This window comes from Anastrepha ludens, chromosome 2 (genome assembly GCF_028408465.1).
Source record: "Anastrepha ludens isolate Willacy chromosome 2, idAnaLude1.1, whole genome shotgun sequence".
NCBI lineage: Eukaryota > Metazoa > Arthropoda > Insecta > Diptera > Tephritidae > Anastrepha > Anastrepha ludens.
Genome location: NC_071498.1, coordinates 147,799,463 through 147,816,359, shown reverse-complemented (window position 1 = coordinate 147,816,359; position 16,897 = coordinate 147,799,463). Strand labels below are relative to the sequence as shown.

Here is a 16,897-nt window from a genome sequence, read left to right as displayed (position 1 = left end):
ATTATAGTCACAATTCTACTTCACCTTGCCAAACCTTGTAATCTATCATCCTTGCTGTAGGGTCCTAAGACTACTCTGATAAATCAGAAACAATTGGATATTTAGAAGCCAAGATTCGACGCATCATTGCCGAAACATTATAAAATTATATTATTCTGAAAAACTGAATAGTTGTGCAATACGAGTACTCATAAAAAGTATTTTTTGTTGTTGTTGTTGTTGTTGTAGCAGCATAAACATTCCCCATACTTACATACGGGGAATGCTGCTGGAGTGACAGTCCTTGGCCGGATATAAATCCGGGTCGTTTCGGTAACGTAGAACCGACTGTCGTGGAAACGTAGAACCGACTGTCGTGGAAACGCGTGAAGTATTTTTTGTCTTTATTATTGGTGAATTTACTAGAGCAACAACAAAATTTACATGTATTTGGTTTTTTGGCAGTTACAATGTCAAAATTTCAATCAGGACGTAAATAAACAAACAAAACAACAACAAAATAATGAACTGGTGGAATTCAGCTACCCAATAGAAAGAAAACAAAAAGAAAAACAAATCAGCTGCTCTGGTACGCTGAAGTGTTACCAAATCAATTATCAAATCGCATATTTTCGCAACAGCTGTAAAAAGATAAGAAACGTGATTGTTCTCTATACCGTGCATTCTTATTGATTTGTTATTATTTTCTATTTCCTATTAATTTACGAAAGTTCCTAAAAAATATAAGTCAGTAAACTTTATTTATTCTTGATGTTAGAAATATGCTGCGCCATGTATTGGGTAAGTCGGTCACATACGGAAGATTCACTTCCAAATGCAGCAATGAGTAAATTATTATCCGATTAACAACAATAAATGTAATTTAAAACCTTTGTTGGTTAGGGGAAATACAAATCAATACCATTGTTTACGTATTCGCGCCTTAAACAGCTGATAGCTAAACATGTTCAGACATGTTCGTTGCGAAATAGGCAAATTAGAAGTGAAAAAAGAAGATAATTGCCTTTTCGTATAACTAAATGAACATACACCCGATTTAAATGGAGGTGGGAACATATACACACATAGTCATACTACAAACGTATGCATGCAAAGTGCTTTAGGCAAGAACAAGACATACCAATCCCGCTCAAATATGTATTCGAAAGATACATTTGGCGCGTTTTTTATGAGTTGTGTTGCTAATGGTCGTGAGAGTAGATGCAAGTTCAGTGTGACTCAAAGTGATTAGTTATTATTAAAAAGTTTTATTCATAAATTGCCTTTATAATTGTGTGCTACAGCTTTGTAAAAAGTACCAGAATTAATAATATCTATTGCAGTACGTCCACTATCCACTATGATATCGGCCAAAGCAGTTAGTTCTTCAATTCCTAAATATGGAGTTGGCACGCAGCCATTCACCGTCTTAATAGAGGGAAATATTGGTAGCGGAAAGACAACTTTTATCGAACATTTCCAAAAATTCGAAGACAAAGTCTGCGCCATTGCCGAGCCCGTGTACAAGTGGAGAAATTTCAAAGGTCACAATTTATTGGTTAGTTGCATTAGAAAAGCAATACTTCAGGCTCTTATATTCCTTTGATCGATTTTAGGAATTGATGTATATTGATCCAGATCGTTGGGCCATGCCATTTCAATCGTATGTAATGTTGACAATGTTGGAGCGCCACACACAGTTGACCACCAAGCCCATTAAAATATTGGAGCGTTCTTTATACAGTGCCAAGTAAGACAATTTCCGAATTTAGTTTTCTCATAGTTACGTTAACTTAAAATATTTTAACAAAGGTATTGCTTTGTTGAAAATTTACACCAAAGCGGTCGTATACATGATGGCATGTATGAAATATTGAAAGAATGGTATAATTACGTCGAGGATATTACCCACATACAGGCCGATTTAATTGGTAAGAAAGTATTTCTAAATATAATATGAAATAGTCCTAAAATATGTTTATTCAGTTTATTTGCGTACAACACCTGAAGTGGTATATGAGCGTATACGTAAGCGAGCTCGTTCCGAGGAGGCATGTGTGCCCTATGAGTATATAAAGCAGTTGCATGAACTTCATGAGGATTGGTTGATACGAAAACGTGTGGGTCATAACATTAAGGTAAATAGCAAACTTATCTCTTCATTTTGAAATAAGAATTTCATATATTTAAGTGCTTTAATTCGTTGTCCTTTAGGTACTAGAAATCGAGGCGGATTTAGACTTATCTGAAATTGACCGTGAGTACAAACGGTCTGAAAATTTTATTCATGCTTCAATGCAGCAACAAAGGCCTGCGGTGACGGCATCTCCGAGCAAACGGACGGATTTTTTAGGATAGATAATTAACGTAGTGTTTTTATAGGCCATTGAATTTTTCTATAACCAGGTGTAATAGTTCACGGCATCACTAACTTTTACAATATTAGGATATAATTTTGACTAAAAGAGACTCTTTTCCTATATCGAAATAAGCTATCAAAGGTACATTTATTATTATAATTGTAAATGACAATACTTTATCCCTTTCGCTACGACTTTTGCAGGGCGTCTGCACAAATTTTATTTTTTTATTTTTTGGAGACCCATAAGACGATTAGATGGGCAAAAATCAAACGAAGCTTGTAACTTATATAGATGACAATATTTTTAGGTTAGATGTATGGGTTCAAACAGTATTTTGGAATGGGCGACGTAAGTTCCAACAGTGTACAAACTACTCAAAAAAACTTAATACAGAACGGCAGTTTAGGGGCCCAACAAATATTTTTTGTTCTTTTCTCGCCTTTTCGCTGGGCGCATGTGAAGCATGGCAGTATTTTAAATTCCTCATTGGACAAACGTTCTCCAGCGTTTCGCATTGTTTTGTAAATACTCGAAGATATTCCAGTAGATTTATTTCCTTTTCCAATTAGCGGCTCTGCAATATCGACAAGTACTGTTAAAAAAGTAGCGAATATGTAATCTAACAGACATCAGCATGCCCCGATAAAGAACTGTTTGCCACTATTTGTTTGTGTTTCTCTTTATATCATACAATTCCGTCTTTCGATCTGCTAGGTTCACACCACCCATTCTAGCTCGTTATGTCTTTACGATCCCAAGGCAATTGCGAATAAAAAATTATCGAGTTTAGTACCTGCCGAATAATTTTTCTCGCTTTTAGGGGCATTCTTAGGATTGGGCTTGCAAGCTCCCAAACCTGAATTTTGTATTTAAAAAAATGAACCGAGGTAAAAAAACGTTCAAAAGAAGGGCTTGTTCGAGGCACTTAATAAAAACGGCAATACTACTGCAACACTGTTGCAATTGCTCAACTGATACTTTTCTGATGTTTGGCAAACAAAAAATTTTTGATGCCGATTTATTTGTATTCGCGCGCAACATTTGCCGAATTTTTCACACTTCGAACGTGATGCTTTTGATAATGCTGCCAGAATTTTACATCGAACGTGATACTTTCACAAATCATGTAACACTGCGGTTGTGATTGCAGCTCGAACAAGCCCGAAACTTCACGTCTGGGCTCGAAATCGTTGCCGTAAGTTCCTTTACAATTTGTTCTCTCACTCAATGGGCTATCTGCTGCATCACTAGAAAAATCATCACAGCCATTGATTTTGGCACAGGAAGGACTATAGCAATCAACGTCACTGAAATCAATTCCCATTTCGCTGGCCTCATCGTCTCCCTGAAGTAATGCATTCATGTATTTCTTCGCTAATCCATTTCGTAATTTTTTCAGTCTACAACATCACAAAAGGGAAAAATAACATATATGACTTAGGGTGCACAAGGTACTGGTGGTACCCACTACAAACCCCTATTGGGGCACATACGTGCCAATATTTCCTTTCTTCGAATATTTTTTACGAACCACTTATAAAAATATACATATTTTCCTTCTTACCAGTATTAGTTCAGTATTTTGTTTAAAAAAATCACCACCTCTTTGAATATGTTAATATTCCTTTACATAAATGACGCATTGCTCATAAACAGCTGAAGAAAACAAAGGATTGAATATGTATGTGGTCTAGATAACGGTAAATTGTAAATATTGCTCATAACAACTTAGTGAGATTTTTGTTTCAGTTTACAACGGGAATTGCGAGTTTCAGAGTCAACCGACAGGCCGTAGGACGCGAGTGTCCCTGCATTAGCGAAAGGGTTAAAATTATTTTCATACTTATGTATAAGAACGATGTGCATTTTAATTTGGTTATATAAAATATTTAAGTTGATTTCTAATATACATACATACATATATATTAAGGCTACAATCGTGTGATTGTTGTGATTCCTGTTTTAAAAGGCTATCTCGTACCATGTAAACATTGACGTAAAGAAAATCACAAGAATAAACCTGTTGACCAGCTATATAAATATTAAAACGTAAAGCTTTAACACACAATTCTTTGTGAACAACTTAATTTCTTATTTCTAGTAGTTACAAGAGCAAATGAGTGCGACTACCTGGTCAGCGCCGCTAAATTAACACAAGGAGACGAGGTGAATTGAACACTTGAATATATGCAACTTCGCTTCTGGTGTGAGTAAGCTCTTCTTCTCTAACCTGACGTTAGTTGACAATAATCCGTATTATTTCGAAAAAATTTCGTCAACTGTTACAACAACATCTCTTCAAGTGAGTCGCGCGATATAACATTCTTCTGTATTGAGAAATTCAACCTATTGCTTTTTCTTCAATGAAAAGACGTAAGGGCGCCTTCAAATAAAAATCTTGAAATAATTATTACTGCTTGATTTATTCATCATTTTTTCAAATAATATTACTGCTATTATAAAACGGCGGGATATCTGAATCATTTTGGTTATTTATTGGGAGGAGGTCCGTTCATCATCGGCGGCCGCACGCCTAAAGCACCTAATGGTGGTGGAGGTCCCATCATTGGACCCATTGGTCCCATTATTGGTGGTGGTCGCATACCCATCATTGGCGGTGGCATAGCCCCGTGAGGACCCATCATCATTGGTGGCATGCCTGGAGCGCCCGGCATGAGGCCAGGACGTGGCGGTGGCGCCATATTTGGTGGTGGTATTGCGACGCCTGGATTCTGTGTAATCTTACCAGCTTTAAAAGCAGCGGTGGTGGCATCAATCAAATGTTGCGCCTGTTCCTCCATCCATTTTTGATAGTAGAATTTCACGTTGTCTCTATGCTTGCGTCCAGTGCAATGTGTTTTTCGTACGGATGGTGAATCGTGAGTCAAATAGGTATCACAATAGTCACAATAATATTTTGGCATTATTTATTTATTTCACCGAACAAGTAGTTCTTTCACAATGTTATTATTTATTAAGATTTTTGCAGGAATGAATGGGAATATCTAAAGAGAAAACAATAATTGTTTTCCTCGCGATAACAAAGTTGCATATCTAGCGAAATGAAAAAGTCGCGATGAAAATGAAGGCCGGCAGAGTTGTATTTTCAAATAGGATAATTTTTTAAGGGCTTGTTTACATAGACAGGCATATGAAATTTTTCCCACTCAAGTTGCCTAAGCAAAAATTGAAAAGTTAGGTAGGTACATGATGAAAAGATTTTTAGAAGTGTACTACGTAGTAGAAGAATACTTCGTATTCGTGTCTGAGCGAATTTGGCAGATATGCCGATGTTATTCGATTTGTGTTTCACTAAGCTTAAGCTAAATTTTGTGAAACACAAAACGAATGACGTAGAGCTTCTCTCAAAATTTTTTTTCACCATACCTAACGAGCAAACCTGGTCGTTTCCACGACAGTCGGTTCTACGTTACCGAAACGACTCCGATTTATATCCGGCCAAGGACTGTCACTCCAGCAGCATTCCCCGTATGTAAGTATGGGGAATGTTTATGCTGCTACAACAACAACAACAGCAAACCTGGTATCTATCATCCTTGAGGTAGGTAGATAGTTAGGTAGGTCTGGTGGCTAAATTTTGTCAAAACAATTCAAACTAAATACACCACTTTGCTAGTCTTTCGCTACTACTCCAGCTCTTGAATGATTGAATACAAGATTACACCATGATGTCATGTTGTCAGTACAAAAAACGGCAAACTAAAAAAGAGGAATAATGAAAATTAATTTTTTATTTAAAATACGAGTATTAGTGAAGCACACCCGTATAAAATTGTATTGTTCATCCTGTGTTCAAGTATTCAAAAGCACCCTGTGGTTGGATACATTTCCAGCCGAAGGGATGTCCAGTTTCCAGAAATATTGCAAACGTCAAAAAGCTGTCAACTTTTGTGAAAATTCTATAGTGCTAGTAATACACCTAGGGACATCTCTAATAAATAACCCGATCATAAAATTGGCTATATAATTACTAAGAAATATGAGTTCCAAAATGCTTAACTTGTCCCGGGTAAGAACGAAACTGCATTATTATTTTGTTATAAAAACCAGAAAATGATCGACCGAATTATGCTAGTTACATGTGTCAGCGGTCGTTATTACGTAAGGTCGAAAATATTGTGTTGAACGCAGATTTATGTTGTCTTAATATTCTTTAATATATAATTAATTTGACTCTCATAATCTTAGGTTGTTGTCCGCAATCTTACTACCTCCGCTGCACGCCGTGCTGCTGGCAACGAAGTTGAAAAGGGCTACTTTGAATTGAGGAAGGTACAAGAGCACTTCCAAAAGCACGATGGCAAGCCAGTGTTCCTTAAGGGATCTTTTGCGGATCAACTTCTGTACCGTCTTACGGTCGCTCTAAGTTTGGCCGGTATTGGTGGTATGTTGAAATTGTTCTACGAATTGAGCGTACCCAAAAGCCAGGACTAGATTCAAAACAACAGTGCGATGCTAATCAATTGTAATTAATGTTGTACATTAAGTTTTCAAAGTATAAAATATTTGACTAATCCCGATGTATTTGTGTGTTTCCTTGTTTTGTGGTAAGCGACATAATTGATGGTGAACTAACATCTGTTTATTTGTTGCAATTGTAAAACTGAATCGAACGTCGGCGTATATCCTCTTGTCACAAGCACATTTCATGATGATTTTTGTTGTGTAAGAAACCGAAGACATTCACACCAATGCATTTAAAACTTGGAAATATACTTTGTACAAAAAATACGCATTTAGACTTAAAAATAAAAAGAAAAAACAGAAAATGTGTAAGAGATTGGTAAAATTATCAACGTGAATGCGATAAATACTGGACCTATAGCGATGACGTTGGAGTCCACAAATAGAAATCTTATGTTGTAATAGTTGGAATATTCCTGATTTGCTAGTCGAAGGCAGATTGAATGAAAATATGTTTGTATTTATAACCGGTCAAATTAGCTTGCGCTGTTCTAAGGGGGATTTACAATCAGAAAAGGTTATCCTTATAAATAAGTGAATAGGTTTTTATTGAAAAAAATTGTATGCTATGCCTGGTGGTAAACAATTCATACCTAACCGAAACTATGAGAGACATTTTTTCATTACTTAAAATTCTATTATGTTTATTAAAATTTGTAATTAAATTTTTTGCAGCTAAATTCTTAAATTAGTTACAAAATTTATTAAATAGTTATGAAATATAATATATTAATGTCTGATTTGGTTTATATCAACTGAACCAGCTTAAGTTGTGATGGAATTAAAAAATAATAATAGTAAGTAGCGTACCGAAGGGTTGTTAGCAGCATTAACATTCCCCATATATATACGGAGAATCCTTGGCTGGATATAAATCTGGGTTGTTCTCCGTAACGAAGGGTCCAAAAGCGGTATTACTTTATATGTACACACATTCATAAAATGTAAAAAAAAATTATACAAGCATCTCATACTGACAAATTTTGACTATTTAAAAAAAAAAAAAATATTTTTAGCTTCAATTAATGGTTTATAGAGAGTGGGTAAAAAAAAGCATATGCAATTCTCCTTTAAGAGTTAGGAAATTGGGACAAAAAACAAACAAAATGTCAATGGCACATTTAAGCATTACTAAAAGTCTTCTCTTTTGAAGACAAAAAAAAAAAAAAACCGGGACATATCCGTTACTACACTGCAATTTTGAAATCTAACGAAGTAGACACCCTTTTAGGCTGTTTGGCCGAGCTCGTTCTTCTATTTGAGTCGCACAGACTTGATGTTGTTGCACAAATGGAGGGGCCTACAGTTTCAAGCCGACTCCGAACGGCAGATATTTTTTATGAGGGGCTTTTTCATGACAGAAATACAATCTGAGGTTTGCCATTGCCTGCCGAGGGGCGACCGCTATTAGAAAAATGTTTTTCTTAATTTTGGTGTTTCACCAAGATTCGAACCTACTTTCACTCTTGATTCCGAATGGTAGTCACGCACCAACCCATTTTGGCTTCTGGCATTCTTCAATTTTCGCGTCTTTTAAGAGAAGGAAATACAAATTTAAAAACAAACTTCTAAAGATTTAAAGGATGTCATAGTGAAACATTATAAGGGAAGCCTTTCACTTCGCAAAATCGCAGCCATTGTTGAAAAGCCTCGGTCATCAGTGGTCAATATAATTAAAACTTTCAATAAAAATGGCACTACGCTGCGTCCAAGAGGTAGCGGAAGGCCATAACAAATTTCATTGTATCCAACGAAACGGCGAATTGGAAGATACGTCCAGGAAAAGTCCAAGGTATCTATTGGGGATATTGCAACAGATTTGGAGAAAAAAGGAATTGTTGATGTTCATACGCAAACAATACGACATTTTTTTCATGAAATATAATATAGCGCCTATACTTCCCGAAAGAAGCAATTTCTGCGCAAAAAGAATAAAAAAAAACGCATAGAGTACACAAAATGCCACATAAATAAGCCTCCGAAACTTTGGAAATCAGTTATTTTCACTGATGAGTCGAAATTTAAATCAGATAGCCGACGTTTCGTTTGGAGAAGAGAGGGCACAGCACTAGAATCAGCCAATGTCGGCGGAACCGCCAAGTATGATGGTGGCAGCGTATTACTGCTACAACAACAACAACATGGGGCCAGTGTAATGGTATGGGGTGCAATGGCAGCAAACGGAGCCGGCTCGTTGCAGCTTATTGAGTGAATTATGAACAAAATGGATTACCTTAACATCCAAAAACAAAGTATTCCTCAAACAATTGAAAAACTGAATCTGTCAGCTCGTAACATTTTCCTGCATGACAACGACCCCAAGCACACTGCTTCGATTCTCAAGAAATGGTTGCTGTAGCATACGAAATCACTTTCATATCCGCCTTAGAGTCTAGGCTTAAAACCTTTTGAACATTTGGGGGCATACGTGGAGAAAGACTTGCGCAAACGGCGATTGACACTACACCAAAAGATGTAATTTTACATTAGGTAATTTCCATGAACAGACGATTGGAGGCTGTAATAAAAGCAAAAGGTCATCACATGAAATATTATATTAAAACAAAATATAACCCAAGAATAGGGACACCAAAATAAATCTTTAGAAATGTCCCTGGTTTTTCGGTATCAAAATTAAAAATTGTTATTAAACTTAAATTTTTTTAAACGAGTATAATTTTAGTAAAAAGTTTGCATGATAAAATTGTGGATTCTTTGAGGGGTTAGGGGTAGTCGGAGGCCCGGAAAAATGATTTTCAATAATTTTGTTTGTTAGTCAATTGCTTTATTTTACAAAAATAAAAACATACTCGACCTTAGCAAAATTAAAAAATAATAATAATAATTGTAAAAGTTATCGCAGTTTGCGTGGAGCCCGTTTCTTCAGAAGTCCCCTGCGGTCATCATCACAAGTCCTTGGCGATTCATCGAAAATCAATCGGACAAAAGAAATTAGTTTTATTAATAGATAATCTTGTGTCTGATCGAAGCTGTTTTTTTTGTTTTTTTTTTTTTAAATTAGCAATATGGCGGTCTCAGGAAATATTTTTCAGATTTTCGAGAAAAAACCGACAACTAATTGTTTAAAAAAAATCGAAATTTTTTAAACAAAAAATTCTTCGATCAGGTACGATTTTTTAATATTTTTCAAAAACAGTATACATTTTATTGATATCTACCAAGCGGTTTTTAAGTTGCAGTGATCATCAGTTCAAAAATCATAGTTTTGGCAAAAACGTATTTAAAGTTTTGTATCGGCTCCTGAGCGCCCGAACGCCCTTTGTAAATCTATACTAATATTATAAAGAGGAAAACTTTGTTTGTTTGTTTGTTTGTTTGTAACGAATAGGCTCAAAAACTACTGGACCGATTTTAAAAATTCTTTCACCATTCGAAAACTACATTATCCAAGAGTAACATGGATTACATTTTATTTTGGAAAAAAATAGGGTTCCGTAAGATATTTGGATTTTTCGGACACAAACTGAAAAAGATCTTATATATAAAATAAAGTCAACTTTTTGTGTGTGTTCGCTAACCGGCCGTGTCTGCACCGAATTAAACCAAACTTACACACATTGTTAAGAAGGTATTGAAGATGGTTTCCGTATAGTTTGGATACCTATTGGTGGATAGGGCTCGAGATATAGGTCAAAACGTGGACCCGGGTAACCTTCGGATGTGTATGTACAATGTGGGTATCAAATGGAAGCTGTTGGTGAATGCTTTAGTTCAGAGTATTTTTCATGCCGCTCCGTGACTGGGGTCTCGAGATATAGGTCAAAATGTGGATCCGGGTAACCTTTGGTTGTGTATGTACAATATGGGTATCAAATGAAAGCTGTTGATAAGTGCTTTAATACGGGGTAATTTTCATACCTATTGATGACTAGGGTCTGGAAATATATGCCAAAACGTGGACCCGCCGTGTCTTTGCACCGAATTAAACCAAACTTATGCACATTGTTAAGTAAGTATTGAAAATGGGTTTCGTAAAGTTTGGTTGTAATTCGGAGCAGTGGCAACGGGTACAGCGTTCTTTTGAGCCAGCCATAATGTCGCTTACTTTTTTAACGCTTGGGGCGGAACTGAACTGTCAAATTGACAGTGTGAGTTACAATGTGTCAATATTTCTTTCTGATTCGGATGCCATAAGGAAAAAACGTAAGTGCAACATGTAAAAATTGTTTGCGAATTTTTTTGGAATGGATTTTGGAACAGTGAATAATTTCTTACGAAATTTGAGAATTTAATGTGAAATCCGAATGAAATTATGTGTTCGTGGAAAAAACAATTTTTTTCGTTTTTTTTTTTTGAAAAATATAAATGGATAATGGTTAAAAAAGCTCCAATGCTTAATAAAACATATAAATTGAAACGAAAAATTTATGGATGATCAGGAAAAGGACGATTGTTTATTCATTTGCGATGATTTGAAATTTAAAAACAATCTTTTTTTTCCTGATTTTCAATTTATATTTTATATTTACTCAAAAACAAATAGAAAAACAAAAAATATTGTTTATGCCAAAGCGCTTGAATAAAGAATAAAGAAATAAATAATATGAAAACCATATATTTTCTGTTCTAAACCATATCTATTGTATTTTAGTGTGCCCAGCGAAGGGGGCCGGGTTTGCTAGTTATTAAATAATTTGAAAAGTATATTTGTCGGATTAACTTCAAATTTTCACACAATATTTTTAAGATACAATATTATACTTTAAGAAAATGCAAAAAAAAAACAATTTTTTTTAATTCTGTCTACCGCTAACCCCTTAACTAGTTGCCGAGTTATCGACCTGCAAAGAAAACTTGTGTTTGTGCCCCACTGTAAATAAAATTCAAAATATAACAAAGGCCGTATCAATGCAAGTTTCAAATTTTGCAAGAATTCGACAATTTTTCATCAAAATTTCACAGTTTTTAATACGAATTTATATAAAAAAATGTGGGTACTCAGTTTTATAGCCCATTAAGTTTTAATATAAACTCACACTTTGTTGTGGTTCAAATTCTCTTTGATTTTTGATAATTTGTTTCCTTGACGGTGTAGCGCTTTTTTACCATATAGCGAATGCATTTTTTTTTTTTCAATTTTGAATAAAGTGTAAAATTCTGATGGAAATTGAATGAATGTTTAAAAATTTGCCAAGAAATTTAAAACTTGGAATTAAGTGGTTTTTGTTATATAGTGAAACATATGTACTTTTATAAAAAAATATATTACTTTCGAATTTTTGTGGCGTTCTTGTTGTTACGTCACTCACTATTTGTATATGTTCACAGAACAGAAGAAGAAGAATAGAGGTACGCGGTTCCCACGACAGTCGGTCCTTCGTAACCGGAACGACCAGGATTTATATCCGGCCAAGGACAGTCACTTCATCATAATTCCTGGTATATGTATGGGGAATGTTTATGATGCTACAACAACAACAATAGTGGTACGGTGCACTAGACAGGGTCTCTTTGGACGCAACCTGTAGGAACAGCACTTTCCTGGGCCTACCGTTAGATGAAGATGACCGGTTACCACATTGCACTAACAGGGTTTTTGCTACAACAACAACAACGATTGGCTTTTATTCATACAGTCTCAAAATTGGCATTAGCTTTTCCATTTCCTTTTTGTCATTAACGGTTTTTTACCACATCACTAGTTTTACAAGACTGCTATAAATTAAGAAAAATTTATTTACCAAATTTTTCTGGTAACATCATTGAGCGTCTCACTCTCTTTTGAGTTATGCGAGCCTTGAAAGAAAAGTATGTGTATGCATGCATGTGTGCACCTGTGTAGGCTACGGAATGACTGCCAAGTGCCTTTTAAATTTGAAAATTGTTTCGTTTTCGTTTTGCGAATTGTTTTGATTAACTAATTAAAATAAAAAAACCGTGCTTTTAGAGAATTATGTTCGGATTAATTCGTGTAAGCACGACTTTAAAAATATATTTGAAATTGATAAAATATTTCTATGCTAATTTTTGTAGCCGACATTTAGCCGAGATCGCTGTCGCAGCTTGTTCGCGATGGCTGTGAGATTAACTGCTAGTGCCACCAGTGGAACTAGCAAAGGATCTGGGTCGTGCGGCCCAAGTCCAGGACCGTCCAAGAAACCCAATCCTGGTTTGGAGAAAATCAGAAAAATGCAAGAACATTTCCAAAAAGATGATGGCAAGCCGATACATTTGAAAGGCGGTAGCAAAGATTTGATGCTGTATCGTGCCACCTGGGCTTTGGCGCTACTCGGATTACTGCTGCAAATTCATTTGTTTGCAATGTATATAATTTATTGACATTTGTATATTTTTTTTTGTAAACATTTGCTTATTTGAAATAAATAAAAAAATAAAGGCAAATAACTCGCATGATTTTGGCAAACAACTTCATTTAATTACGGTGATATGCACTTATCAAGAACCACTCCCCGCCTTATCATCGGCATCCAGTTTGTCGATGACCTGCTTCAGACAGTGTTTCGTAGATACGCGCTCTAGATCGCATATGCGAGTCAAGTCCATTGTAGCGATCTGCTCGATCATTTCCTTAATGCGCTCTTGTTTTATAATCGCCTTAACCGATTGGCGCGCTCCAGGCGCGACGCCAGTATGGGCACGTTTTTCGATTTTTTCTGCAGAGCTTTCAATTTGGCGTCCCTTCGAGCGGTAATGTTGTTCGATTAGTTGACGAATTTTTTGTTTGGTTGCCAAGGTTTTCCTATTCACTTTACCCAGCGCTAGGTTGTGCAGTTCATGGAAATTTATGTCTTTCGTTTGCTGATCGGAGATGTCTGCCGATTCGACGTCAGTCTCAGGCTCGTGTGCTAATATATTTATAGTAAGGTTGTCACTAGTAGAAAAAGGTGGTATTTCAGATTGCCGGCCTCCAGCTGGTTTATTAAATTCTTCTTCATCAAGCACTTCCAATGTCCAATCTTCGACATAACCATCCTCTATTGATGCTTTTGCATCTACTATTTCGTATTGTGTGCTTTCAAGTTCTTCTGTAAATGGTATTGGCTCTTTGAAAGATGCATTCATTGTCTTTTCTTTGCTATGTAAGTCTTTTGGTAATTCACTTTCAATTACTTCTTGAAATACAAATCCACTCGAAGGTGCTTCAGCGGTCTGCAGTTCGCCGGATTTTTTACTCTTTTTCTTCGCTTTCTTCTCATCTTTCGACTTATTTTTCCTCGTATCAGCAACAGGCGGGATTCGTCGCTTTAAAATGCCAATACATGGCTTCGTCTTAATTCGAATTGGCACAAATGAGCTATATTGTATGCCAATATTATTGAAACATTCGACAAACTCAAGGGTTTCAAACTCTACCTGAAGAGCCGACCATAGATGTACATTATTTTTGTTTTTTGCTTCCACCAACAAATGTGTGTAACGTTTTATCTGCTCCGGACCGTAAGTTATCGATTCATTTTTGCAATAGCTGTAAGTTAAATAAATTGTGAATGCATTTTAACTTTTTTAAGCAGATATGCATAACTTACTGCCAGTCATCGCGAATTTGCAAAAACCGTGAAACTCCACTTTGCGCTGCTAAGTTTGCTATATGCACAGACACGTTGGCTGTTTGTGCTTCCAGACGATGCAGACGCATTAATGCAACTCCACCTGGATAGTTAGTTCGCGATATTACCAAGAGGAATACAGTTATAAGAATATTAAGTAATAAATGCGCACCGGCACCAAATGAGAGTAGTTGATACCACAATGATTTTCCCCTGTTGAGCCAACTATGGAAACGAAAATATGCAAGGTTAATAACAACACGAATTGATAACTGTAATTTAAAGTTTACTTACAAACGACTACAGGCGCAGGCAGCTGGCAAATTGAGCACAGGGAATACGTAAACAATGAAACGTAATTCTTTATGCGGTAGAAATGAGTAAATAAGAACAAATGCTAATGCGGCGAACACCAATGGGCGTATGCGCGGCTCCAAATACACACCAATAGGCACCAACACAATTGAAGCTCCTAAGGCGCGTGGCAATGCTGAATAGAAATACCATAAAAATGGAGATGTCTGCAAGATATTCGCTTAGGTTAAGGTTGCCGAAATTGATTTAAAATAAAAATAATAAAGAAGTGTTTGATACGCATGGAATTTATTTTGTTTGCTTTTGAAAAGGATACACCCCAATCGGAACTTTTATTAAGTATTGTGTTGTACCAGAGTACTATCCCTTCAGGCCACAAAAGACGGCGCCAGAAAAATGAGTCTACAATAATTGTAGTGACCAAAATAGCTAAACCTGCGGGTAATGCTATTTTTAATATGCTGCAAGTGTATTAATATTGTTAAAAAGATTATATTAAATTTTAGGATGGAATGATGCATATCTTGTTGCGGTGCTTGCTTATTGGTCTTACCCTAAAATAGAAACTTTTCGAAACAGCACATCGTATGCCAGTAGAAGGCCCAAAAATATCAAAAGTTCTGAACGGAAAACTAAGATTGCGACGCCGGAAGTAAAAATGAACTGTTTCGTTTGGCCTTGTAACCAGAAAGCCAAGGCATAAAGTACTGAAACGGGAATGAGAAGTAGAACAGAAAGCTCGCTGCTTATTTAATTGTAGCGTCAACTTACCAACAGGTAAAGCTATAATATTTGGTAATGGACGACTCATGTAGAATATAAAATGGAACTGAGTCAATGTTATTATTGTAAACCACAAGCGCACATCTCTGCCTAGTTGTTTGGTTATCACACGCCGCAAGTTGTGCCACGCTGCTGTTACCGCGGCAGCCAAAACTAAGCGTACTAAAAACAGAAATGAATGGTAATTAAATACAAGAGTTATCAATGCGTTTTGTGCATGTTTATGTGCGACGCGTTCTAGTTTACCTACATATTGCGCCCAAAATTTATTTATTTGCAATGCTTCAAAAAGAATAACAAAAGGTGTCGACAATATGGCAATTACAAGCGAACCGAGGAAGGTGCGCGGCACCACTCCGGGAAAGTCATGATGATCATACTGTAAAATATTAAATATACCATAGGGTCTATAAAGTCAAATAAGTAAACTAAGTATAACGAACCTCTGTAAAATTTTGCCTTAAATAGAGAATATCATGCATAGCTTGCAGATTAAAGCTCTCCTCCACTTTCGTGAATGGTGCGTAGACGAGATGAGCCGCAGCAGTTAAAAATAACAGAGAATCCATTTCTACTATAGCTTTGGTACAAAATAAAAAAAAAAAACAAATGGCTCGGAGAAACAGTAAAACGCGTAAATTACCAGTCGCGAAAGGCGAAGATAGAGGTGAATGTGTAGGCCGCTTCAATAGAATTACATAATTGCAACTTATCCACGATGCTATTCCCGAATTTTCTACTTTGCTGCTTGTCTATATGAAATTTCCGTGTTACCACCACCAATTTATCGTTGACGAAGCACTCCACCGTTTCAAACGACACCAGTGGAAGTTTTACTCCAGTGAATTTTGTATGACTTTTGCTTCCTTTGCTATTTGTTGATCTATCATTTCCTTGACATTTACACTAATACTCTGGTAATCGCCATCAGCTTGATGTGGTGTTTATTGCCATTTTTCCAATATACGCCACTTTATTATTCTAATTTTAGTTTTTGTCTATTCCACGTCGCCGATGATGGCTTGATTGTTGTGTTGTATTTTTGTTGTTGTTGCTATTTTGGAACAGCTGTTTAAAAGCACGCATAGAGTTGCCGAATTAAAATACTAGTAAAATGAATCAACGGGAAAATAAGGCATTGGACATTTTTTTGTGGAACGGAATTTGTGAAATTTTGGTATTTGATGATTAAAAAAAAATAGAAAAAACCCCATGGCTGAAGTGGTGGTTGATGTGAACTGCAAGTAGGTAAAAAATATAATTCGTTTGTAAATAGACATACAGGTTTTCTTCAAGTTGGCTCCGTATAACTCGAAACCGTGTAGGAACTTATATTTAGTGTCTTATAGCTTAGACAGTTGGCGGCGTTAATCGAGATTACTGGCGCAGTTAGTTCTGATTGAAGTTGTAGTGTGACAGACGGTTGTTACGCGGATTAGTGAA

General features: G+C 36.1%; 5 protein-coding genes across 11 annotated transcripts; 3 read left to right on the top strand and 2 right to left on the bottom strand.

Moving 5' to 3' along the window:
* The first annotated feature begins 387 nt into the window (after positions 1-387).
* On the top strand, positions 388-4,410 carry LOC128855559 (deoxynucleoside kinase). 4 transcript variants are annotated; one of them, XM_054090560.1, is made up of 6 exons: positions 388-568; positions 1,323-1,537; positions 1,596-1,729; positions 1,792-1,910; positions 1,966-2,117; positions 2,194-4,410. In XM_054090560.1, the coding sequence occupies exons 1-6, from the start codon at positions 424-426 to the stop codon at positions 2,335-2,337; spliced, it is 909 nt and encodes a 302-aa protein (XP_053946535.1). In that variant the 5' UTR covers positions 388-423; the 3' UTR covers positions 2,338-4,410. The 4 variants fall into 4 exon arrangements, with proteins under 4 accessions (XP_053946535.1, XP_053946537.1, XP_053946538.1 ...); XM_054090562.1 differs by lacking the exon at positions 388-568 and adding an exon at positions 612-780; XM_054090563.1 differs by lacking the exon at positions 388-568 and adding an exon at positions 915-1,046.
* Positions 4,411-4,746: 336 nt separating this feature from the next.
* Positions 4,747-5,426, bottom strand: LOC128855560 (U1 small nuclear ribonucleoprotein C). Its single transcript, XM_054090564.1, has one exon. The coding sequence runs from the start codon at positions 5,264-5,266 to the stop codon at positions 4,832-4,834; it is 435 nt and encodes a 144-aa protein (XP_053946539.1). The 5' UTR covers positions 5,267-5,426; the 3' UTR covers positions 4,747-4,831.
* Positions 5,427-6,223: 797 nt separating this feature from the next.
* LOC128855557 (cytochrome c oxidase subunit 7A, mitochondrial) lies at positions 6,224-6,887 on the top strand. Its single transcript, XM_054090558.1, has 2 exons — positions 6,224-6,372; positions 6,552-6,887. Exons 1-2 carry the CDS (start codon positions 6,343-6,345, stop codon positions 6,795-6,797), a joined length of 276 nt encoding a protein of 91 aa, XP_053946533.1. The 5' UTR covers positions 6,224-6,342; the 3' UTR covers positions 6,798-6,887.
* Positions 6,888-12,091: 5,204 nt separating this feature from the next.
* LOC128855556 (cytochrome c oxidase subunit 7A-related protein, mitochondrial-like) lies at positions 12,092-13,168 on the top strand. The gene is made up of 2 exons (XM_054090556.1): positions 12,092-12,759; positions 12,822-13,168. Exons 1-2 carry the CDS (start codon positions 12,742-12,744, stop codon positions 13,125-13,127), a joined length of 324 nt encoding a protein of 107 aa, XP_053946531.1. The 5' UTR covers positions 12,092-12,741; the 3' UTR covers positions 13,128-13,168.
* LOC128855554 (probable Dol-P-Man:Man(7)GlcNAc(2)-PP-Dol alpha-1,6-mannosyltransferase) lies at positions 13,115-16,505 on the bottom strand. Of its 4 annotated transcripts, none has more exons than XM_054090553.1 (9): positions 16,098-16,505; positions 15,898-16,034; positions 15,701-15,833; positions 15,443-15,616; positions 15,225-15,378; positions 14,988-15,132; positions 14,651-14,877; positions 14,336-14,581; positions 13,115-14,274 (listed from the first exon to the last, which is right to left on the bottom strand). In XM_054090553.1, exons 2-9 carry the CDS (start codon positions 16,021-16,023, stop codon positions 13,245-13,247), a joined length of 2,235 nt encoding a protein of 744 aa, XP_053946528.1. In that variant the 5' UTR covers positions 16,024-16,034; positions 16,098-16,505; the 3' UTR covers positions 13,115-13,244. The 4 variants fall into 4 exon arrangements, with proteins under 4 accessions (XP_053946528.1, XP_053946529.1, XP_053946527.1 ...); XM_054090554.1 differs by having other exon boundaries at positions 15,898-16,025; XM_054090552.1 differs by having other exon boundaries at positions 15,898-16,505.
* Between the last annotated feature and the right edge of the window lie 392 nt (positions 16,506-16,897).